Source organism: Watersipora subatra, chromosome 7 (genome assembly GCF_963576615.1).
Source record: "Watersipora subatra chromosome 7, tzWatSuba1.1, whole genome shotgun sequence".
In the NCBI taxonomy this organism is placed as follows: domain Eukaryota; kingdom Metazoa; phylum Bryozoa; class Gymnolaemata; order Cheilostomatida; family Watersiporidae; genus Watersipora; species Watersipora subatra.
Genome location: NC_088714.1, coordinates 10,842,642 through 10,869,611, shown reverse-complemented (window position 1 = coordinate 10,869,611; position 26,970 = coordinate 10,842,642). Strand labels below are relative to the sequence as shown.

Below are 26,970 nucleotides of genomic sequence, written 5' to 3'. Positions count from 1 at the left end.
CTGTTTCAATTTGCTAAAGTTTGATTGTACTCAATGAGATGTATTATTTATCAATAAAACACCCTTAAATTCAACTAGTCCTGAATTCATATCATATGTACATGTACATTCAGATGTTAATCAATATGATTTATACTGTTTAACTTGAAACTTGTCACCTATGAGCTAACAAAGCTGTCAATTTTGAATAACCAAATTAAAGGCTGGGAGCTTATGCTTGCAGTAATATGATGTCAAATGGGGCAAATCGATGTGACACCTTTATCACCTCTTATAACGCCATTGAAAAACTCAAAGCTAAGCAAGAAGCTGATGTCTATAACTCTGTTGTGATGGCCAAGCAATGACAACCTCAGTTCATTGCAAGCTTTGTAAGTTTGGGAACTTCCTATATGAACATGCTGTTACTTTAGGATCAGAGACTACCAACTTTACAATGTGCATACCGATTAATGGGAGAGTGTACCAATAGGTGACCAAAACTGTGATTGAAGTATTTAACATATAAACTGTTCAAATGTTGAGGTATTCATTAGAAAAAAACCATGTTTGATTTTGCTTAACAAATTTTAACCAAGTTATTTTCAGCACCAACTTTTTCAAGAGCATTTATCATGCAGTAATGTTTTGAAAAAGTTAGCTTTCTAAACTTTACTGCATATTTTGAAATTGAACTTTCAAAACAGGGCTTTGTCGTTTTTTGGCTGAGAATATGCAGGTTTTTAATTGAAGTCCATCCCGCTCTTTCTAACCTTAGAAACTATTGCTAGGATTAAGGAGTATTTATATAGCCATCACGATTGTTGATAAACTAAGTGTTTTATTTTTTGACATGTCAGTCAGATTTTGGTGGATTTTCTTTAATGGTTTTTATAAGACTTGACCTCTTTGTTAAATCATTCTACTAGCAAAATCCTTCTGTTGTGACTATAATAAACGGGCAAATATATTGACAGGAAACTGTTATCAGAGCATGTGATGTTACTATTAACTTCCATTTAATCTCAGTATGAACTAGCTGGGTATCTAAAAAGAAAGTGTGAGTTGTCACAGGATATCATCTGATGCTTTTGCTTTGTGTATTGCAGAAGCAAAATGAGTTCATCTATCGAGTCCTAAGTGCCTATGCGAAAAGTTAGCTTATCGGAAAGATTACGGCAATTTTAGATAAACAAGCAACTTCCTTGTTTGTAAGTGTGTGTGATGCACTTGATGAGTGCATCACCTGTGTGTGAGTGGTTCCCCTCAAACTATTCTCCTCAAAAAAACATATTTTAGATATTCTTTGCTGAAACATAATTTATCAATGTTTATCTATAGGTATAAATACCTCTGTTTTGGTGCGTTTGTCCGCTCTATGCTCATTAGCTGTACTGCACAGCCTTCAAAGACCAATACACAAACATTTATAACATTCAACATTACCTCACTTCATAACTTCAAGGTAATGTGCCTATCTCATAAAGGTTTTTCTGGAAAATATAAGTGTTCATTTATTTCTGCTTCTATGTAATAACAATAATGTCTGGTTCTTGTTTGAAAACAAGTTCCATCTAGCCCAACGTTGCTACAATTTTCAGAGAAATACTTTGTCATCAAATGATATGATTTGACAGCATAGAAGTTACATACCATATACTTTGTTAAGTATTAACTGCTGGTTCAGTCATAAAAAATCAAGTTATGCTACTACGCCATAGATACCTGGAAATACCATTAGACCCCTCTACTACTGCAATAATATCAGATTCAGTACTAGTTATCAACTATCACTATAATAACTGGTTGTTCAGTACTAGTCATCAACTATCACTATAGAAACTGATTGTTCAGTGCTAGTCATCAACTATCACTATAGAAACTGGTTGTTCAGTACTAGTCATCAACTATCACTATAGAAACTGTTTGTTCAGTATTAGTCATCAACTATCGCTATATAAACTGGTTGTTCAGTACTATTCACCAACTATCACTATAGAAACTGTTTGTTCAGTAGTAGCCATTAACTATCACTGTAGTAACTGGTTGTTCAGTACTAATCCTCAACTATCACTATAAAAACTGGTTGTTCAGTACTAGTCATCAACTATCACTATAAAAACTGGTTGTTCAGTACTAGTCATTAACTATCACTATAGAAACTGGTTGTTCAGTACTAGTCATCAACTATCACCATAGAAACTGGTTCTTCAGTACTAGTCATCAACTATCACTATAGTAACTGGTTTTTCAGTACTAGTCATCAACTATCACTGTAGAAACTGGTACTTCAAAACTAGTTATCAACTATCACTATAGAAACTGGTTGTTCAGTACTAGTCCTCAACTATCACTATAGTAACTGGTTGCTCAGTACTAGTCATCAACTATCACAATATAAACTGGTTGTTCAGTACTAGTTATCAACTATCACTGTAGAAACTGATTGTGCAGTTCTAGTCATCAGCTATCACTATAGAAACTGGTTGTTCAGTACTCGTTGTCAACTATCACTCTAGTAAATGGTCGTTCAGTACTAGTCATCAACCAACACTGTAGAAACTGGTTGTTCAGAACTAGTTATCAACTATCACAGTAGAAGCTGATTGTTGATTACTAGTCACCAACTATCACTATAGTAACTGGTTGTTTAGTACTAGCCACCAACCATTACTATAGTAACTGCTGGTTCAGTACTTGTTAAATAGGAATAGAGTGCTACCTGCTAGTTTCAGATTTTATACATTAGAGGAACATTCTTTGTCTAAGGCGCAGTGTGCATAGACTATGTAGAAAAGTTATTGTTTGAGTGGTCATCTGTAGAAAACTGAAGTAGCAATATGCAATCGGCTTGAATCGTTTTTAAGGATAAAGTTTTTTTTAGGATAAAGGATTTTTTAGGATAAAGTTTTGAAAACACTGAAAGACTGCATTCATTTGCAGACTGACCATGACTGTAATTATTGGTATGAAGTTGTGATAATATTGTATTTTTAATAACAGCTGGTTGTAATACTTTAGGTTTAATATTAGACAAGGTTGAAAGCTCAAAACAGATAAAGGGTTATTTTTTTATAAGTTTTGACAGAAAAAGCAATTTTTAAGTTTGAAAAATACCGTAGCAAAAGGCTTACGTTTTTATTATTAGTTAAATAGTATAGATTAGACTTATTCTGATAACATGCATGTGGATAAATAAACAATTGTGGGACGATTCTTGCAATTTTGTTTTCAAAGTTGTAGTCTAAGGAAAGATATGGGAAAACACTGCATTATTTTAGGGCCAATTTAAGTTCAGCGATAGTTTAAGAAACCTACGTTAGTAAGGACTCATTCGGTTAAAGATGTGGCTATTTTGCAGATGGTTTACACATCTGCATCCATATGTTACCTGCTTTTGCTAAAACTTAAAACTAAGATTAGCTATTGCAAGTCATGCAAAAACATAGTAGGGGTCTAAGACTGTAAAGAAGATAACTTATATCTAAAAATAGAGGTCAACTCCAAATGTGGCATTCCAATCGTCAATTTCCTTGCAGAGGGAGACATAACCAATCACCCTACCAAATCTCCAATTATGCAAAATTATCTAAAATGTTTATCTCTGCAACAAAATTTATATGAAATGCAAAATGTATGCACTCAGTAGTAATAGCTCTAATAATAGAATACTTGTTTCAGCATGGTTACAATGATGCCTCCGATTAGTTGCCTCCTATAATTAAAAAGCTTCTTTCCTACAATATATATCTTTTAGAGATGCCTCTTATATACATGTACAATGATTTGATACACATATGCACATGTACACACAAACACGTGCACGCGAGTGCATTCATTTCTATATATAGGCCTATACATGTGTATGTGATATAGATCACATATGTATAAAAAAGTATATAAATATACATTTATTTATATGCATATATACTGTGATTCTGCTGTAAATTTTCACAGGGATCTACTGCACATATACTTCCTAGATGGGTTACCTAACACCTAGTGATTCCTGCATACTTTAAAAATTGAAATTGCATGAGTACTGCGATTGCGCTTCATTATAAAGTCCATAATGTGGATGAACTGAAAACTCTTTCTTTCCAAGCCTCTGTACTGCAATTTGGCTGTTACTGCATGTTGCCCTAAAGTTCACTGCATTGATGATGTACAAAATTTGCAAACAGAACTGGATTGTGTACAAATGGAATGCTATGTAAGGTCGCATCTTCTAATTTGACAGCCAAGTAAAACTAAGCATCTTGAGCCAGTAGAATTTCATTTGCTGACTGAGTGAACCTGCACCCACAAAAAATTTTGAGTAGTAAAAGAACTACCTTATGCAACTTTATAAAAAAGTATGAAACTTTGAGCATTTTAATTGTTTTATGAGTACAAAGAATGTTGGGATTGCTAATATTGCACATCAACAGATATTCTACTATGCATTTACTAAACACTTGTATGTGTAAAGAGAAAGTCTGAATAAAGCATAGTCATAAGCAACCAGGTAAGTACAACATAATATCTTGCTATGACTTAACATGTTATCATTGCTGTTAAGTACATAGAAACCTTATCACTTATCGCTAGTAGATAAGGAGAAGCTTTCTTCTTCATAGTTTAGCTGCTGCTCATTTAGCTGTACGCTCAACTACAGTTAGTCAGCTACATGCTAGTAGGATGGAAAGGCTGCTAATTAATTCATTCATTTTGTCACTCTTGTTCTCTGGTCTTCAGACTAGCACTGCTGGTAAGTTGCTAGTTTACACTGTGGCATACTGCTTCATATTTTCCTTTAATTACTTTCAACCTAAAATCAATAGTTATATTTCTTGTTATTGATTAGTATCCTTACATGCCAAACTGTCAAACTATACGCTACATTCATCTAAAACAATTGTTTGCCTGAAATGGAATGCGAGCAGCAGATGTTACTCATCTGTACGTACTAGCATAATAGCCGCTTACCACATCAGATCCTAAATGTATATTAGGCAACACCCATGTCTCATGGACACTGTGAGTTAAACTTTGTAGTTAGCTTGATTGCATCAACAATAATGTTTGTTTTTAGATTTGGAGCAAAAACCCCTTTCTCAGGTCATATTTTATCTTCTAGTTTCTCTGCTTGTCTTTTGCATTTTTTTCCTACTACTCCCTTTTATTCTTTTTTCCCCTTTTTGACTAATTACAAAAATTAGGTGCAACTGGCATTTTTGCTGGTAAATTTATTTATCATTTTGTCAGCCTCTGATCAAACCTTTATTAAAAATAAACCTAAACAACAAACTTAAACAGGTAACTTCTCATAAGGTTTCTGTGTTCTGATTGATAAACTATTACTTCTACAGTAGCCTATAATATAGCATTGGTTCATCATTGGCATAGTAATCCTTGTTTCCTAAAAGAAAATCTTGTCATGTTTTTGTGATTCACTATATACATGCATTCTTAAATTGGAGTTCTTCATGTTTGTCTTTGTGTACACAATAATCAGTCAGTCAAGATAAATTCAATTGAACCCATCAAATGAACCATATAACCTGCCAGTGAAATTTTCTTCAAATGTGTATACTGAAAAGTTTGACAAAATAAAGCACCAAATATTTCCAGAACTGATTCTGATGTTAGCTTTTAACGCTTGGCCAAGCAAATTTATGATCCGATTTTTCACTCCTGAAGGCGAACTAATTTCAAAAAATGTTTATTACAGTTTGTGCTCCCTATTTTAGTTTTAAATAAAAGCTGTTGATTAAGACCTTATCAACTATACATATAAACCGATGAGTAAAATATTATCTACAAAGTTATTCCAATAATAGTTAATTAACATCAGTAAAAATGACCTCTTTCTAAAAATATGACCTCCAAAAATGCTGATGCTTTCTGTTCACCATTTTGGTCATAACTCAAAATCCATTTGTTCGATGCTGGAAAACTAGCCATAAAAGTAATCAGCGAAAAATTATTTAAATGATGGTAAAAAACAGACTGCATTTAAAATTACATAAGATGTTCAGGAATGCAGTTGGTGTCACCAAATTTGCAAATATATTCTTTCCGAGTAAGTGGCTATTCAGCCCTATCATGTTGTCAACGTCTGCACCTTGATAAAGTTAACTGGTAATATTATGAAGAAATGGGGGCATATCAATATTTAAATTGGTATAAGTGATTTTTAGCCTCGGCAATGATGTGTTACCTGCATCATTATCACTTAATACTCGTTGTGGTGCCAATGATAATGATAAAATGCATTTTGAAATTATCAATGGACAGAATAATGATGTAAATCTAATTCAATGCTTTCAACTTCGTCCATAAGCCTGTTCGCACCCAGATGTGAAGCCACTAAACGCTTTGTTTACCAATCAAAAATATCTTTAGATTGTAGATAATAAATACCTCAATATTAGTTGAAGATTGTTGAGCATTAAATAGAACTTCTTTTTATTTATCTATCTATTTATTTAAGGCACATCCTGCATAAACTATGTAGAATATCAATAATACAATTAATTCTATTCTAATTGCTGATTATATTAATAATAGAATCAGCAATATGCAATTGGCTTGAGTCATTCTTGCTTACGGAAAAAGTATTTTAAACATTTAAAAGCTGCATTAGTTTGCAGACTGATAATAAATGTAAACACTTCTTATTGTTCCAAGGTTGAGATAATATAATAACTGTTTTTGCAAATAAGAGCTGGCTGTATTACTGTAAGTTTAATATTAAACAAGGTTAGAAGCTCAAAACAAATAAAGGGTAGTTTTTTTTAGAAGTTTCAGCTGTAAAAGCAATTTTCAATGTTGAAAGATATCATACCTAAAATATTTTGTATTTTATGATTAGTTCAACAATATAAATTAAGCTTGGTTTACTGAAACTTATATAAATAGACAAATAAAAAATACTAGCATCTGTAAAAAATACCAGCATCCGAAGAAGCCATCATTATTGTTTAGCAAAATCCGTTTTTAAACCTTCAATTTTTTCTTTTTTTTACTGGTTTGACGGTAGCACAATTTACATAAATAAGAATTCCATCAGTCTAATATTTGCTTGACAAAACAATCCCATGTTTGGCTAGGTCACATGCTTTGACATTTATGAAAATTGATTTCAAAAATGCTGACACAGGCAGAATTATTATTCCATGCACAACGTTGACCATCTCTTTTTTAAACTGTGAAAGAAACGCAACCAAAATACAAAAATATTGTACCCGTCTAGAGAGTTTTGCGAAAAATTATTTTTCTTGAATTGATCTATGCCTTGAAAGAAATTAAAAACTGATTTTAAAAATGCTAATGCAAGCAAAATATATGCTTCCCTACCTATGGGAGAGTGCAAATATAGATGATATGAATGGTACTACCCCTGGCAAAAGATTAAGAAATCAAAATCCTATTTTTTTAGATGATGCCAATCTTGCTTTTGGAAAGAATGCAAAACAAAGTGACATATATAATGATAATCATTTGTATAAACCTAAGGCAGCAGTTGATGGAAATATTGAAAACTTCTCCCACACAAGCCTAAGTTTCAACAAATGGTGGATGGTTGACTTGGGTCAGCAGTACGAGGTCACTAATGTTGAACTATACAACAGAAGAGGTTCAGGTAAACTAATTAGTTTACGTGTTGTTCATTATCTATAATGTATAAAAATATTTTGACATTTAATTTAATTAGTATAAACTTACCAAAAGTTTGTTTCAAGTGATGCTTGTTGCCTACTTGCTACATTTTACATCATCTTATGAACTGAAATTTGTTTAAAGATAGTTTACATAGGTATTAATGGTAAGGACTACTTATACTGTGCATCTTTTAAACTCCAGAAATTTTCCTTTAGACCATTATGACCCTGTGTGTTTAAGCATTAACTGTACTGCTCATCTTCCTTATTGCATCTAACTATGCATGCAAACAATAATACTTTCTATTTAGAAAGTTCTCGCCTTCAGAAAGTCTACATTCTCACATCAAATTATTCCTCACCTTCCGATCCTGATCTAAACTCAGGTAAATGGACAGTTAGGTACTACCATCACCCACCATATGGAGCAATTGGTAACATCATACTAGAGGGAGGAGTCTTTGTGAGGCATGTGGCTGTGTTTAGTACTCATAATGAAGGAGTGACTTTAGCTGAGGTCAAAGTCTATGCCTATAGTGAGTAGTTAAGTCTATATATATCTTTCTCAAAGTATGTCCGTGTGTTGTCGTCGATTTTCCGGCTATAGATCTTAAAATCTTAGTTTTCTGCATTCTGATGGATTTGAATTCTCGACAATATTTTAAACAACGAGCGTTTAATCCAGATGTTCTACCGCTGAGCTAGAACACCATAGCGATCAGTTATGTTTTCATACAAAGTATACAGCACGCGGGTGCTAATTATTTTAGCTTTAGATTTTTCACCAAAGATTTTGAGATTTGTTTGCCTCGAAGCTTGAACATAAATTTGGTTCTCGACTAAACTGGAGCATGCGCATTGCAATTAGCAAAGCTCCGAAAACGCTTGGAAATGGATTAGCATTTCACGCTTCATAAATTATTTACAAAAAGAGAGAAACCATGTGGGACGACGCCTCCTTTACCGAAAATTTGCTAGGGAGTTAACCCTTCAGATTGAGTTACCCTAAATAGTTTTGGAGGATGAGTCACTTGTAAAGATGTAAAGTAAACAGGCCATTGCTATTTATATTTTCTTTTTTCTTCGATTTTTGATGTAATTATCTGTTGCATTTTTTGCTGTTTCATTATCTATTTTTGCAATTATTAGTATATTATTTTAACCTTTAATGCTTTAGATGTTGTAAAAGCCAAAAATACGAAATGTTTACATTTCCTTTCTTTTTCCAAGATCATAAATATAAAACATTTTATTAAAATTAAACACGATCTCTACATATCCGATTCAATCAATATTATGCAGTATACAGTACAGCTTATGGTGTACAATGTTAAAAACATATTTTACCAAAGTATATCTCCGAATTCACCCAAGTTTTTCTTATCTTGGAATCTAGAAATACATGTATTCTCCGAAGTTACACATTGTCTAATACCTCCAATGAAAAGAACCTGTTCTGCACAAAAACATTCCTTCATAGTATAAAGTTTCAAAGTTGCAGTTGTATGACAAAGTTTAAAAACTTTTACAGTGGTTTTTATTTTCTTTTTTTAAATTATTTCAACTACAGAAAAAACTTATCTCATGGTATGTAGTTTTAAAGTTGGAATGGTAAATGTTGTTATATGTTAAGGAGCAATCAATTTTCTGTGCAACTTTTTTATTATCCAGGCAACGCCGGGTGGTACAGCTAGTATGTTAATATTGTTTAATTAAAATAATATAAACTTTGTGTGTTACCATAACATGGCCGCTAAGTTCAGGGTGTAAAACATTGCATGTATCTTATAGATTTAAACTCTTTCTAATTTATTAAGTGTATTCAAACAAACAATGTTTACAGTTTACCAAACTGGTGGATTATGTGAGTAGGTCGGCCATTTTAAATAAAAAGGATTATTTACTTCTTGCTTAAAATGTGTCATGTTTTATTCTGAGATACAATCATGGCATAATCAATTTTAGGCAGTTTCTTTTGAGCTGTTATAGAAACATTAGATTCATATTATGTATTTATATTATTTTTAACTTGTTGAGTTTATTCAACTAGAGAATGTTTAAAGTTGTGACTCTACATAGTAGATTTCATGTTTGAACTACAGTACAAAGACAAAATAAGAACTGCTAATAAATTATCTCGTAACTTGAATTTTCTCAGTTACATATAAATGTCATAAAATCATCATATTGTCCTTTTCACATTTATTATCTTATTTTATAATTTCTGTATAACTTCATGTGAGCTTTTTCATTTGTACTCAATCCCATGCTTAAGGTTTTTGCTGGCATAAAATTGACATAAAAGTTAACAGCATTTTTATATGTGCATTTTAAAATAACATTCCAATTAATTGATTATTTTTATGTGAAAGGTTGATTTATGGGCATTTCTTGGTCTTTGTTGTAGTCCTTCTTAAAATTGTTGTATGACAAATCAATATCAACCAAGTCAGTACAATTTGTGTTAGAATTTAAAAGAGCAAACCAGCTCTGTTCTAGTTTAGAAACAATATAGAGCGCAGCCACGGGTTACGGCGTCACTGTGCTACGTTTTTTGCCTTAGGATGTGAAGCACAACGGTTTTTTCCTGTCGTTACGGCATTGTTTCGCCATACAATATCAACAAAAGTATCTCTTGAAATTCAAATTTTGCGATCAATATACTGAATACAACAGAATCACAAAGATGCCAATATGCTATTTGCCAATATTCCTTTCACATGGCTTGAAAAAGCTACGATGCTCAATCTCTCTTAGTTCAGCATTTTTCGTGTTTTGTAAACGCTTGATACTGCGCGAGTAAAACAAAGTTGGTGAAACGTAAGCGAAAGTGAAAATCTATTGTGAATTTTAGCATTTAAAATAATATTTACTATAAAGTGTAATTCATTATTTGCATATAGCTATATAGTTACATATATAACTTGAATTCGATAGTCATTGATCCTAAGATTGATAGCAATGCTAAAGTAAGAAGCAAGAAAATGATTACCATGACTAGAGATACTTGGCTAAATATAAATTACCTGTAGTTACTAAGGGTACTATACTTTAGCATATACATTGGGTATATATAAACTTTTGCTATAAATGTTTTTCACGATGGTGTATTTGCATTAGGTAATTGTTATGGGTTTCAATACCCTTCTATACAACAATGCCGCCTTATGATGCCAATACTGGAACGAATTAATGTCGTATGACTGGTTCCACTGTACTTGATGATAGGTTTGATAAGAATATAGAGTACTTGCTTCAAAATGACACAAAAGCAACATTAATTATTATTATTGTAATGAATTGAAATTGTTTGACAATGACTTAATCTATTATAATAGACAGTGTTGAAAGTTGTGGTTTTGCAACGTAACACACAATTTTACCCTAAATTCAGAGATCAGAAAGACATATTAAGGATTATTGTCAATTATTGTTGTCATTATTGTTGTTATGACACTTTTAAATTTTTATGCAATGATCGTCAGAGCACCGTGACCAGAGCATTCTGTTTAATTATGTTCAATAATATGTATAAGCCTAAAACAGCAATTAAAGCAGGTTTTATTTATTATATATAATTGGTACAAATTTAAATGTGCTTAATACTATACTGTGTTTAAAATTTCGCAGCCAAAATTTTTGTGTGTGACAAATTAAACGTTTAAACAATAATTTTATTTGCAAGAAAACAAATAAGAAAGCTTACTACATAAGTGAAAGAAAATATTAAATAAAATTTATGGCCAGATGAAGAAAGTAAAGTGATAAAGGCAATGGCTGCCTTCATTGTTTTGCATTTTTTAAAATAAATAAATATTTTTATTTTGAACCAAAGTGTAGGAGAGTCATTAATACCACTCATTAAATACACACTTCATGTTTCAATATATTTGTTTGTATACACATTGAATCAGATTACAATTATCATGTTTCTTCATTAAATCTGCAGGTAGCTAGTTGACTATGATCATTTGATGGAACAAAATAATAACAAGCACTATTTCTTAATAAGATTTCTATTGTTTAATTACATGCAGTAACTAAGCATACAATCAATAGGATAACAACTATCTTATACATGTATATAAAATAATAAGAGAATACCTAGAGTTGCCTGAATAATTAACCAGGACTTTGAACAAAGGCTAAAATTTTACCACAATTGTTTTGGTTTCATTTCACTGTAGCTTATAACAAATAAAGCTGAACTGAGATAGCCAGCATCATATCTCTCACAGGTTTTGTAAAAGGGGTTTTAGCAAAAATTATTGGCATAGTTGTTATTCATTTTATTCAGTACACTGACTACCAAAGTTTAATTTTTAGAGAACTCTTTGTTGATATCATTTGCCAGAACAAATGTAGAAAATTTTTTGCTTTTGTATGGCTAGGACAAAAACATTGTCTTCCATAAGGGGGTTGCATATTCCAAGAGTGCAATGTATCAATTAATAATTTAGCATATGCAATCGCAAAAAGATGTACAGTATGTGATAAGAGCGATGGACTTGATAAAAACGATGAAACCTTGTGGTTGGGCATGCTTGTTAGCAAATTTTAGCAAAACGCCTTCTTCTTAGATTTCAAATCTAAGAAGAAGGGGATTTTCCGTTGCTAATACTTTACCGCTATAACTGGACAAATGAATGACACATGCTAAGATTTATATACATATAGATTAAACATCTTAACAAAGTTCAAGGTCAAATTGCTTGACCCGGTACAGAGGTAGAGCACCGTGACCAGGGCCGGCAAGTTTGGCCCTATGAGCGTTGGCATTGCCAAACCGAGTGTCCCCATCACTGCAGATGACTAGACACCTGGCGAGTCATTTCGGCAGGCCGAGAGACAAAGGAAAGATTGCAAAAAAACAATAAGAGAAGGTTCAGAACCTAGAGCAGTGCAGTCAATGTAAAGGAAACTTGTCAAGATGTTTTTTTGGGAGAATAGACACACACTCTTTGCATGTCTGTTTACTTGTTTATGGCATTCAACTTTACGTATTTACAGATATTTATTGTCAAATATAAATCTACATATATATATATATATATATAAACCTCAGTTTTTGTGTATTTTTTGTGAGTCTGTACTTTGGTGTGTTCAGCTCAAGTTAGTAAAATCTCAAAAAGAGAAGCTCGCATTGTGCTGGATTGGCGCCCACGTGTTTGTAAACCAACCATTCAACCACAAGTATACAAAGGTTCTGACAATTCCACTGCTATTACTATATACTGTATACCATTTTTCCGATTTCAAATTCTAAATGACTTATTAATTGATACATTGCGCCGGCAGGTTACGATGCCTTTGTTATAAACCATTTCTCGACTAACTCTATAAAGCACGATGCTTCTTTGGTTCTTGCCACGCTAGGGCGGACTTTTTTTTCTGCCAAACAATATAAAACAAATTTTCTCGATATTAAAATTTGGCAACTTTTACACTGACTATATATGCATCATTAAGAAATATATGTGTTGCTCAGTGTTATCGGTTATAGTTAAAACCTATTCGCAAACAGATAAGTATTAAATTTTTAGTTAATTAAAAGTCCTATGTTTACTAAAATACATACTGAAACTTCCTTTACGTATGTGTTTACCTAGCTAAATTAATTTAAATTAGATTCACTGTTTATGCTACCCATCTGTCTCAAAGGTAAAAACTATCATTTGAAAGGTAAAAAATTCATTTGAACTGTGCGAAAAACACTTTTCTCATGATATGAAGTTTAAAAGTAAGAATGGTAAAAGTTGTAATTATTAGATAAAAACATGGTCTGTTCAAAGACTTATGTTATCTGGGCAACGCTGTGTATTCACTAGTAAATATATGTATATTGAAGTGTGTATTTGAGGGCTTGTGATGGGAAGGAAACTGCCCACTAAATGTAGGCAGTTTCCTTTACACTAGTTAAATTAATACTTTCGAATTAAGTAACAGATACATGTATATTGTACTTTACACATTCTGATCTCTCAAACTTGAGTAATAACAGTGTTGTTTTGTACAAAACCCCTGATGGTCATTTAATTTTTGTTAGCCGAAATTATACTCTAAATTTAGTTAATCAAAGGTCCTTTACCAGTTTACTAATAGTAATATTGCTAACAAAGATTCTTAGTGCATAAGAAAGCATTTGTTTTTTTATAGATAAGAGGTTTACACAAATAACTTTGCTCAGTTCAGCTAAACAAACTCCTGCAACCATACCTAAGGAATGGAGTAATATAACAACTTTTCCTGGTACTGGTAAATACAACCCAGTAGCAGTGTTAAATATTGATCCTAATAAACCCCTCAGACACCTCGCAGTAACTACAGATCAACAAGACCATACCATAACTTTGAAGGAAGTTCAAGTCTTTGAGTATTCTAGTAAGTTGTCACATTAGTATGGAGCTATTAGAAAATATTTTAAAATTGCAAGTCAAATTTTGCTCACTAGTTTATTTATGCAAATCAGAGACTGTTCAAAATTAATCATTGCCAGTAATGGACAGTAAATGTGTTAGTTCACTCAATTCAAATGCTCTTATATTAATTGGTTAATATGAAAGAAAACCTACATGTATAAATTTTATGTGATTTCATGGCAAGTTAGTTTACTCATTAATTCACTAAGTGCAAGTTAGTTAACTCTTTATTACCTGTATTAATCTATTACTTGTTCTCAAGAAATGATAAATTTACATCATTATGTTATATGCTAATTCTGGACATAATCATACTTCAAATATGACTACGCCTGTTAGCATCTTTAGCCCCATAACATTGATGAGTAGAGTCTTAGTGGCTAAGCCTGGACTTGCATTTTTTCTGTGTTTTCTGACCCTGTATATAACTTTAGGACACAATCATGCTCTGAATAAGGCAACAGCTCAGGCCGATACATATAACAATGAAATTAAGTACAGATCAAGCTCTGCTGTTGATGGATTAAAAGACACGTTTAGCAACACTAAAGAAGCTTCCAACAGATGGTGGAAATTAGACCTTGGGAAAAACATTATCTTTCAATATGCCAAAATATATGTGAGGTCGGGCCGGGAGTGTGGTGAAGAGTGTGGTAAGTTCTATAACTTTACTGTTTAGTCCAGCGGCATTTAACTTTTTTAGCGTGAGGGCCACATAAAACATTGAATCAATTCCAACAGGCCAAATGTTGTGAATTAGCTGCAAAACAACTTCCGAGCAAACAAATGGAAGAGATATACAACAGTAAACAGCATGTTTATTTGGTGCTTGTGTTTATATTAAGTATGTATATATGACATGCTGTATTAAAGAAACATACAATGTAGCATACCATGTACACATTACTATGTGTATACAAACAAATTATCCATTTCACATTAGAGGACTCTCTATATGCTTTCGTTTTACTTTTTGAGATGAGTCGACCTCATTTAGAAGAGTAGCAAGTCAACGCAGAGTTTTGGTACTGCTGAGTCATTGCACATGGCGGTAATATGTTACACCAGTGGACTTGAAATCAATCTCTTTAACCTCCTCAATCATTTGTTTGAATTGGCGGTGGTTTAGTGATCTTGACCTTATTCAATTGACTATGAACATAACTAGGTTTATCGCATGGTCCATCTTCAAAGCTTGAGCTGCTAAATTCTCTTGGTGTATTATGCAATAATAGATGACTGGTGCAATCTTCCATAACCTTGATTTTAAAAGAAGATCAATCGAACCGTTCCGTGTGCCAGCCACTGCTTGCAAAGGGGTAAATTAAACTAAGCTAGATGTTTCAACAGACTTCCAAACATATCTCTACCCTGTCATTCCGCGAAGGCTGGCCAAGGTAAGAAAATCCTCTGTTACATTGGAATGCTCATCAACACCTTTCACTATAATAACGGGCTGAAATCGTCGGAGTTGGCTGTACTTTCATCAAGGCTAATAGCAAAGTGAACGAAGTTAGATGCAGCTAATTTCCTTGTGCAATCAATGTCATCACTCAATAACTCCATCCTTTCAGCCATCGCTTATCTTAAGAGAGATATACTTTCAGGAGCTTTTTTTCTTTGTGGACCAAATTATTCCACAAACCCAGTAAAAACTTACAAGAGGAAACTACAAAGTATGTTGCACGGTTAAAAAAGTGACAGTAATTCAAGACAATGTCATTGAAATTATGTATATGTATATTTTTAGTATCAGTCTACTTTACTGTATGTTCTTTTTACTCCCCAATTAGAGGCAATAACAAATACTTTCATCACAGTATAGATGACAAAAGATCAACAAATATTTAGTTTATTAGGCATAAAATACATGCATGACACACATAATACCTGGACATCAATTGCGCACAACTCCTGTGTGAAATCGACATGCTAAAATGGCAGCTGTGTTTCTCTAACTTTTTGTGATGTAACAAAACTACATGTGGTAGCTTTGTGGCTCAGGTTTTTGTAGTGGGTGAAGTTTTGTTGCTGGCCCACCAGGTTTTGAAACAATGAATCATATTTCTTTTTTCTTTTTTATCTTTGCTACTGACCATGATTAGCATGACGAGTGGTATATTGACGACAAGTGTTCTACTTTTTGATAAAATATATTGTGTGGCTACAAATCACACAAATGACTTTTTCTGCATGTTGCTTCACAAAATATTTGCAATTCCATTCTTTATTAAACATTAGTTTTTCTTGACCAGCTTTTATAAGTGTCGCAGCCATGCTTAACACTGATATAAAACACAATTTACTTACCATCACATCTGAGTCGTATTGGAGACTTTTCCTTCTATTTATAACCTGCGTACTAATGACATAGAAATAATTATATGGAGAAACCCCCAACTTCATGTACCTCTATCCATTGAAAAGTGATCATTGCTAATGCTGTTATAGCTTGCATGAAATGTTGGTCTCAATATTGACACATACGGTACATGTCGACTGTAGATATTTCGTAAAAGCATGCTCCTTGACCGAGGAGCGCATATTTCACTTATTACAAAAAATTATCAGAAGGGGGCCGAAGGCCACATAAAAGATGGCCAAAAGCTACACACTGCTCTAAAGTTTATTCTGATGTTATTAATTTTTTTCTCTTGTTTACTGTATGAGCATTAGGCTAAGGCGCTTGCCAGAGATAACATAAATGTTTAAAAGTTACGCTATTTGATTCAAGAATGACCAGTCATAGCTCATCATTTCAATATGGAACTTTTATTATTGGATATTATTTCAACCTACTGTATAATAAAGAGTGACTCGTGTTTTATTTTGATAATTTTTCTATTTCTTATACAATTAATTTGTTCTCGACTTTTGATTAACACTAAATTTGTCACTAAGCCTTGGCAATCGTAATGTGATTAAATCCTTAGACAGCTTTATCAATAGACCACTGAATGAATTTTTGTTTGATATAATTATTAAATCTAAACCGCTATTTATTATAAATACACAATGAATCTTTGGCAGCATCAAAATAAATTGTCATTTCTTTGATTAATAATTTTTTTACCCAAATTTCACAAGCATATGGGTCATGCTCTCAAAAAGCGAGGTTCAGTTGAGAGTTTCCAGATTTAAATAAGTGTTTGGCTAAAAAGAAACTATCCTACCCATTTTATTGCAAAATCATTGATTTCTATAATAGTTAGATCTTATTTTAAAACCAAATTTCCAAACATATCTTTTACCATCAGCGAAAAAACTGAGAAAAGTGCGCTGAGGTTTATAAATGATGCAGTAGTTTGCTTAGATTTAGACTCGCCATAACAACCACCATTAAATGTGGCTCTAATGCTACAAATATGTAGGTTCCTAGACAAAGTTTTACAGTGAATCTAAACGTTTTAATTAAAAGGTTTTAGTTATTATATGTTCACAGATAATCTTACTGATTTCTTATGGCACAAGAATATAATTGTATCATGTAAGATAAAAGCACCTATCACTATGTACTTAACACACTAAAACTTAATGTCAAATTTAAATCCTTTGATGGGGAAGTTGAAATTTGTGACAATTAATGCATAATGGGAGGTCAACGTTAATGCTATCAAACTCTGTGATGTCTAGTTCAGGGCAAGCATACCTATAGATTTTTTAGCTATTGTAAAAATCGATAGCATATCTATTTTTCATAATAGTCAAGTTGAGTAATGTGCTTAGATCCTCATGAAGTCAAGTTGCAAAAACATTTATAATGAAGAGAGTGGTTTGGAAAGGAGGCTCATCAATAATCAAGTAGAAATCCATGAACTTTGAAATTCAGCAAGTTTCCTACTGCATTCTCAGCTTGAATGGCTTCCTGCTTTTCCAGCTTTGCAGTTATTTCTTCATAGTTGTCTGTGACGTCAATTAAATTAATTGAACCTGAGAAATGATCTATATTTTTTTTCATTTAATGTAAAAAAGTAAGGAACCTATAGGTTGACTCACATCGTGTTATTTTGTATTACTTTCCAAGAAAATTGCAAGGCAAAGTTGTAATGTTTCAAGCTTCCGTTTGCTAAACTGAGTTCGGATTTTAAAAGGACACACTTGGTCAGACTAGACAATTGTAACAATATGTAACGAATTCATATGGCATTGAGTTAACTAACTTGCTATCACTAATGTGCTATGACAATATATGTGTGCCTCTACCAAACAGATTGAGACTGTGACCCATATGCTCTGTAGTTTTGTTAGGTTGCTTTAAATATTTGTGATAAAAACTCTAATCTGCTTACTGAGAATCAGTCTGTTAGCCAGGCAGTAAGTTGGAAGGTAATCAATCTGCTAAGCTAAATTTACTAGGTTCAATTTTTGAACAAAGCAATTTTTATGAAGCGTGTTAATTACTGCCGATATCATTGCTTTGGTGTGGTTGTTTAAGACAAGTCTGTTGAACAGATGATAAGAGTTTATCATGCATATGTATAAGCCATTGTTTACGTTCAAGCTTTGCAAAGTAATCTCTGCTATGATACGAATACTGGTCTGTGACCTTAAGAACCTCTTGTGTGGAGGAAGAGTTATAAGAGCAGATTGCATAGCTCAATGCTGTATCTACTGTTTATTTAATGTGAAAATTCAAACCCAATATAAGCAACACATGTAACAATAGGCAGTCTTCGAACTTTTGTGTTCAATATAAGTGTAGCACAAAAAGCCTGAATAGAAGCTCGGGAATGCGCCTTAGCAAGCATTATAGACAATTGCCCTCAATAAGGGTAATCATACATTGTTGTTGAGAAAGCAGTTTAGTAATTTTCATCAATATTTTAAACGTATGCAGAAGGCTGTCTGATTGTAAAGGAGTTGCTGCAAACCCTTACTGCTCCACAATTAACCAACGCACTTGGAGTATAAAAATCAACATATTTATTTGTATAAATATATAATACAACACAGTCAAAGTTTCTGCAACAAGTAACTACATAAATTGAGGCATTCCGGTGCTTTGCCATCCTTTCCTTGATAGGTTCCCAATATATACATTTCTTTGGCAGGCTCGCCCCTTTTCAGGAAAGGCCGGATCAATGGTAGATTACTCCTTTCAGCGTCGACTCGGTAGCAGGTCGGTCTTTTATCTATACGCTTGGTGGCCAGCCCAGCTGTCTTTACTGCCTAACTGCCAGCTAGCTGTACTTTCGACAAGTAGGGGGCTGTCCTGGTCTGCTTTTGCCTTGGTTTAGTACAACCTACCCAAATCCCTTAAAGCTTGAAGAAGCTGAGTGATTATATTGGCCTTATCACAGCAGGCTAGTCATAATGACCTTCCTTTCGAGGCCATGAGAGTCTCTAATATGCATACAGAATGAGTGATCAGCTAAACCCAGAAATGGTGCTATCTGATCCCATACTCTATTCAGCCGACCTTTTGCCCTACCACTTCTCTATCCTCCGGGCCGGGCCTCCTAGTTCTGGCTAGGTCACTTGGGACGTTGGCTAGTTTACCTCAGTTCCAGCTATTTTCCAACAACTGTTGTATTTTCTTTTCTAGCTTCTAGCTGATCATTCAATAATTGGCTGGCCGTCTAGCAACCCAAAATCTGGACGCATCGTTATCGAGAGGTACTCGGCACTGTTAGCAGGCTGACCGAGGTAACTGGTTCAACAGTAGGCTCCTGTAAGGTACTGAATCAATAAATAAAGTTTTAGAGTGCTTAGTCAGCTCCAGGCTACTTGGAACGTTGGCCAGTTTTTTTCGTCTCATCTTTTGAAACTTGTGCCTGTGGGCTCTGACCGGCCTCACTGCCTACTCCTGGCAAATCTAGCACACCATTGTCAAGGAAGGGGTACACCACCTCATAGAGAGCTTTTTAGGTCATCTGTGTGTCTTCAAGATTGGCAGCCACATTGCTTCAATTTCATTAATACTCTGGGTACTCAAATTTGCCATCTTTGCGTGCTCCCCGCAACACATGACCTGATCCCATGACATGTTGCCACCTGCAGTTGCACACAGAGACTTCAAAATGCTGGAGAATAGAGTTCCAGTTTTCCAAACACTTGTGGCAAGACCATGGAGGCTAAAAGTCACAAGCTCGTCCTTCAGAGCATCTTCACCCAGTTCCAATTCTTTTGCTATACAAATTTTTCTGTCTTCACAATGCTGTTTATTGTTGGTGGCTCTTGCACTCGTTTAGTTTTAGTACTGAAGTTTTGGTGGAGCTCAATAATGTGTTTGAGGCCGGCTCTTCTGGGTCAGTCTTCAAATTTATTTGAAATATCTGGGCCAGGCCAGAGTGTGCAGCCTTTTCTACCTCCTCCTAGCAGTCACTACTTTATTGAATCTTGAGTGGCAAAAGCTCACTTACACTAGACTGGCTGGTAGCTCTTCCTAGATCCTTTCCCTTGTAAGACACAATTATAGTAGCTGGCTTAAGTTGGCTTGTGGTGCAGGTGCGAGTTCCAACCAGATATGACTCGACATGAGCATATCAGGCTTTAGAAGCAGGTTCGTTCACAGAATCATCTTGGCAAAAACAGTTATAATATCCAGTTTTTAGTTTGATGGAAGACCATACTGCCTTGTCTGATTCTGCGGTGACCATGCTCTGACACACACACTGTCTGTATTCTAATGCAGAAATTTGAGGTACTAGTGTTTATTTTCCTAGGATGTTTTGGACGAGCTTCTGCACTGTGTCCTGGCTACCAAGATTTTCGAGCATTTTTTTTAGAGTGTGTAGTCCCAAAATTTCTTCTAGACATAGTTCTGACTATTTTTGCTTGTTTTGCCCTGTTTTATATTGGAGCTTCTATGAGTCTTTATTGTTGTTGGAGCTTGTCCCATCTCTTCTGGTCTGGCATGGTAAGGCTTCAACTAACCTTCACTTTGAATCTCTGATTATCCCTTTTGCTCTACCGAATCTATGGGGGTGGGCCAGACCGTTTTGATTTTGTATGACCCACAAATCTGGTTTGCAATTTGGAATTGTCCCCTTTCTTTCACCACTCATTTGCCATTCATATCCAGTTTCCAGGGATGTAGAAATATATTTCCTCTCAGTCTTACTGTCTAATTTCAATCTGTGCTTGTCAGAGGGTAGCGTGTGTTTCTGCTCAGCTATCTCTCCTGTTGCTGAATGTTACATTTTTGGATACACCCTCATCAATTAGGGTAGCAACATGTCCCATTCCTCCTAGCCACTGGTTAGTGGCAATACTCTGAGTGAGTCACTCAATTATCGGTTATTGGGCTTCAATACGTTTTTGTCTGAAGGGAGTATTGGTTTGTGTGTGTCTTCTCCACAGACCATTGCTGACACAGCTCAGTTACTAATTCACTGTTGAACAGTGCCCCTTTGTCTGTGTAGATCTGTTTTTGGTAAATTTATATAGCAGAAGACTCTTTCACCCAAAGCACTCGCCGTGTGTGTTCTATGAAAAAATAAAGCAACCTGTCATTTGGTGGAATATTCAGTTAGCACTAATCCCTACTCAATGACTTTTGATGTCATTGGCCGTGACCTCACCAAGTCTACTGCTACTTTATTCCATAGGTGTCTGGCTAACAGTTTTTGCCTGCTTCTTCAGGCTGTCTTCGTCAACCTGTGATTTGCTGTTTGGTGCATCTCACAACTCTTGACTAGTTTCCTTACTATAGTTGTCAGTCCGGGCTAGCACCAGGTCATATGGACACAACTGATCATCCTGCCCACTCCCGAGTTGGAAAAAGCATGTGTTCACCACATGGTGGTTTTTTGTATAGGCAGCGATCAGACTACACACCATATGCGGTGGTCATAAGTATTGTAAGGCAAATTACCAACTTCTAGCAATTTGTTCAGATTTTGGAAAAGTTTTACGATTTTGTGCAGGTGCCGAAGCTCATGGCCCCCAGCTCAAGTAGCTCACTTGTTAGTTTGCTTCCTTGTAAGAGTGCTTGGTACATGGTGACCATGAGTCCCCAGCCCATAGTCGGCAATGCTGCCAAATTTTGTGGCAATGTAACTTTGAGTAATCACTAAAGCCATGTCGCACAGTCTCTCCGACTTTCTCCAACTCTCTTTCACCTACCTCTTTGAGTACCACCTTGAAAACACTAGGTTGGCTCATATGACCAGCTATATTGTGCACGATTCTAGTGACTTCTGACACTGCGATCGAGTTGTTTTTGAGTCTGCATGGCAAGAGCTGACCCTTCCTGGAATGGAAAGTTCCTTCTAGGAAGGCTCATCATCCTTGAGCTCAATGAGTTCACACTGCCAACAGTTCTCGCAGGTCTGCCGACTCAGCCCATCAGCACTTGTATGACCTGTCTCAACCCAGTATTTCAGCATATTTTGGAACTCTGGCAAATTCTCCAACTATTTTGCTACCTAACTAGTTAGCTCATTCCTCTGGTACCGTCAGCAAAGCAAAGCATGGTCAATTTTAATTACCAACTGCTGGTCATATAGATACAGTCAGAAGTGCTTCAAATTTTGACTGCAGCCAGTAACTCCTTTCATGTGGCACAAAAGTTTTTTTCAGCAGGCACCATTAAGTTGCCTAAATAAGCAACCAACCTTTTTGCTCCAGCTTGGATTTAAAAAAGGACTGTTCCTACCTTACATGCACTGGCCTCTGTATCGAAAACAAATGGTTGGCTCAGATTGGAGCACCCTAAAATGTGTGCGGAGGAAATGCATTTATTCAGGGTCTCAAAAGCAGCTGACTCCTCTTTCTCCTGCGTCCACTTCCTTCCTTTCTCTGTCAACTTGTTCAAGAGACACGCTGTGGTAGCAAAGCTAAAGATGCCTTGCTAACAGTATCATATTACATCCAAAAAGCCCTGCAGCTTCTTGAGTCTTCTGAGAGCCAGCCACTTTTGGACCACCCTAGTCTTATCAACGGCAGTAGCCAACCCTTCTTCACTTACTACATGACTCAGACAAGGCATCTGTGATCAAAATAATTTGCACTTGATTGGCTTGAGCTTTAGCACTGCTTCTTCAACGACTGGAAAACCTCCTTTAAATAGTGCAAGTGAATTTCAAAATATTGTGCAATTACTATGATATCATTTAGGTAGAGTAGTTCTACTGTAAAATGAATGTAGCACCTATTACATCAGTACCCAATCATCACATCAGTACCCAATAATTACCCAATCAGTACCCATTACATTATCCTCTGGCAACTGCCTGATGCAGAAGTGAATTTAAATGGCCAGTTTGTTCTACTTCCACAAACTAAAATGGGTTGTAGAACCTGACTTATTCTGAGCATTGGCAGCTAAAAGTACTTGCCAGTAGTCACTAACCAGATCCAGTGTAGTAAAAGTTTGCTTCCGGAATGAGCATCAATGCTATAGTCAAAGAAGAATCAGAGAAAAAGGTAGGTATCTTGCATTGTGATGCATTTAGTCAGTGGTAGTCAACGCAGAATTGTTGCTTTTTATCTTTCTTTTAGACCAATACCCCTGGAAAACACTAGATGCCTTCAGCTGGCTCAATGAGATCCTTCCCGAGGAGTTTGTCTACCTAGCATTTTGCTCTGGCTTCCTTCTTCAACTGAGCCACTTGGGCAGTTAGGTATAAGCTGGGTACTCCTTTTTGTAAAATTTCTTTGTAAAATTAAAACTTCTCTGTGAAGTCTAGCCTGTCTATGCATGTCTGGCCAGCTGACCAGAGCTACTTTTACCGAGGCTTGGATGGTTGAAGCTTCAGCGCAACTAACATTTGGCACTCTGTTACTGCCCTGATCATTTTTTTGGTTTGACTGTTTTCCTTGGAGCGGTATTTTTAAATGTGTCCTGGCTCCCCTAAACTCCAATGCTGAAAATGTTTTGCTAGCACAATTCTTTTGGACTCGCGTCCTTCCTGCTGCAGCTACCAGACCTGCAAAGTCAGCTGTTGCAAATTTGATGCCAGCTGGCTGAAAGTCTGGTCCTCAACCACCGCTGTCTGTTTGCCGCTAACACACAAACTGAGCGGCAGTTTGCAGGTGTTCCAAAACCGGATCCGAGACAGCTCTGCATCAGTTTGGACTACAACGATTAGTGTAAGGTTTGACATGGTCAAGAAATGCCATTGCAGGCTGGAGTTGTTGATGGTACTGCAAAACATATATTTGGCCATATCAGCTTCTTAGGTTCTATAGGTTGCCATATGGTCGTCAGACCAGCTGCTCTACTTGAACAGCATGCTCATAAAAAGTAGTTTGCGCGGTAATCAAATTAGGCAGTTCAGACTGAGCTGTCAAGCAACAAGACCAAACCTTCCGTGTAACAAAAACGACATCTACTTGGTTGGCTTGTAAGCATTTTTTTGTCTCCTCTTTTAGATTTTCCTGTAAATGCAGCAGTTTTTCTGCCTCAATCTTGCCATTTACGTTGGCTACCTCTTATAATTGTCTTATAAAATATTCCATGTCTCCATAGCCAGCATATTGAGATGACTTGAACTAATAAGCCAGGCCCCGGGATACCAATATCAACCTGTTTAGTATGTCAGGCCAAACAAATCATAATTGGGTGGCGTCCCTGGCCCACCAAGTTGCTCTTTTCATGACTTTTCATTCCAAAAGGACCTATCAAAGCTTTCAAAGCAAGCTACCACTTTTAACGCAGATAAGCCTTTTTAGTCAAGAAGTTATCTCGTCTTGTGATACTTTTGCTCTTGGCATCTCTCCCTTCACTAATGCTAGAGCAGTCTCATGTGGAGTTGATACTGGCTTTTGTGGAGCCAGGAATCTAATGGGTCTCACTACTGCCACTGATATAAAGTATTCGCTGCAACCCTTTTCTGCTTCACTATAAACTAAACTACTTGGAGTATAAAAGGCAATATATATTTATAAAGAATCGGTGAAACCTTTAATAGAAGGCGACCTTAATATGAACGTCACCTATATTTGGCGGCTATTATAGGAGGAGAGATGAAAAATAGAGTGTCACCTTTAATTGAGCTCCACCTCCATTTGACCTTCATTTTGACATCTTCAATCTGTACAGACTATTAACAGTGAGTGATTAGTAGAAAAATGTTTACAAAATTATAATATTAATGACTTGGCTACATCATTAACAAACAATTCTTTTGATGTCTCTGTCTGTATCAATGTCTGTTTTCTAATTTCATAACTTTTCATTTTTTTGTTAAAATTCTGAAAGCAACACCGCTGAAATAACTAATAACGTTATCAGGCTAACAGGACTTTCTTGTTCAATGCTTTCTTGATACTACGACATATGTAAACATCATTTTACATTTCCGATGGTATGTGAATGACTATTTTAGATTAAAAGTAGTGTTTAGCGAGGTAAACCTTTACACTTTGCATTTGTGTGAAATGCAACATTTAAAAGTTTTGCTTTAGTGAAAAATTGTTTCAGCGCTAATATTGACTAGTTCGGCAGTACAAAATAAGAGTTGAGGTCAAAAAAGATGGTTGAAGGTGCTGAACAGAAACTATAAGAAAGTGTTTGTATTATCAAAAGCATCAGCAAAATGCAAATGGCTGAGCAAACCATGCTAATATTATTGTTTCAAAAATGCCAACTAGTTTTTGCACACATTATAATTATGGTTTGCTTATCTCACGTCTTCCTAAATATATATTTGTAGTATTTAATAGGTTATTATATAGCTTTTTAATTTGCAGATCTATAGAATACTATTTTGTAGCATCCTTGCTGCTATCTTAACTTGGTTTAAAATTGACCGATGCGCATAATTCTTCTTCTATTGCACATAAAAAGCCAGTTTTTGCTGCAAACTGTAGCAAACGTGTGAATTAGTGTAATGAACTTTTATGCCACAGTGTTAAATATAATTATAAAATAAAAATATACCTTCGATTTTAGAATGATAGAAAATTTGAAGCTCAAAAAATTGTACAGCAGGTTCAAGACAAGAGGCTCAAAGACGCAGGCAAGACAAGAACACAAGCTTCTTTGAGCCTCTTGCCTATATATTGCTCTTGATATATATTGCTTGCAATATCATCGCAGGTTATTGCAAGCAAATTATATCAGCTGACACAGATATTTTTCAGAATCTCAATGCATATTTATTTAAAGACTACAACAAGGTGGAGGAGAATTAGGAAGCTTATTGCCTCCAAAAAGGTTAATACCACTTCAACAGAAGGAGAGTTCAAAATATAGGCGACATTCACTTCACCAGAAATAGGGTTAAATTAATCTTCCTAGAATTCTGATCAGCTATTTAAAAATCAAATGCCAGCCTCTATTTAAAAGTCACCTTCTATTTGACTGCTACTTTAGAAAAGGGTTAAAAATAGAGCCCATGGCATTCCAATAGAGGTTTTACGGTAAATAACAAAATACAGTCAATTTGTGTACAAGTAACTGCATATAACAAGGTTTTATGTGCAATGCCAACTTATGCTTGATGGGCTCCTTATGGATGTTGTTTGTGTTGGCAGACTTTGCTGCTATTTCGGGAAAGCTGACTCGGTGGTGGGTTGGTTCTGAGTATCAGCCTGGTTCGTCATATGCAGACTTGGTGGTCGGCCCATCTGTCCTTACTGGCAAACGGCCAGTAAGAAATTTTCTTGGCATGAAGCCCATCTATCAATCATTTGTCAGAACATGTTTGCAAACGAAAAAAATCTTGAGCCACACTTGGCTTTCTACTAGTCACTTACAAGTTTGATTTGAATGATAATAACCATGGTGACTTTACGTCTTTAACCTTATGAATTTGTTTTTATTGTTTCAGCTGACAGAATGAAAGAAGTAACATATTTCACTAACCACAAAGACTCTAGTCAGCCACCAAAAAATGACACAGATGGATGGAAAGCATGCATGTACTTGCAGGACCCGCTAGGAGCTGATTTCACTGTTACGTGTCAGGATGGTAGAACTCCTTACATGAGGCAGTTTGCTATTTCAGTAGGACATAAAAAAGGAGTGGCACTCACAG

The 26,970-nt window shown here is 35.2% G+C and overlaps 1 protein-coding gene across 1 annotated transcript in view; it reads left to right on the top strand.

Annotated features, from left to right (window-relative positions):
• The window catches only part of LOC137400415 (uncharacterized), a 33,659-nt gene extending 14,142 nt beyond the window's left edge, over positions 1-19,517 (top strand). The window contains exons 2-7 of the mRNA XM_068086743.1: positions 7,403-7,606; positions 7,937-8,161; positions 13,782-14,006; positions 14,479-14,697; positions 19,112-19,163; positions 19,403-19,517. Of these exons, the coding sequence (XP_067942844.1) occupies positions 7,403-7,606; positions 7,937-8,161; positions 13,782-14,006; positions 14,479-14,697; positions 19,112-19,163; positions 19,403-19,517 (1,040 nt within the window). The remainder of the gene's footprint in view (positions 1-7,402; positions 7,607-7,936; positions 8,162-13,781; positions 14,007-14,478; positions 14,698-19,111; positions 19,164-19,402) is intronic.
• Positions 19,518-26,970: the final 7,453 nt, after the last annotated feature.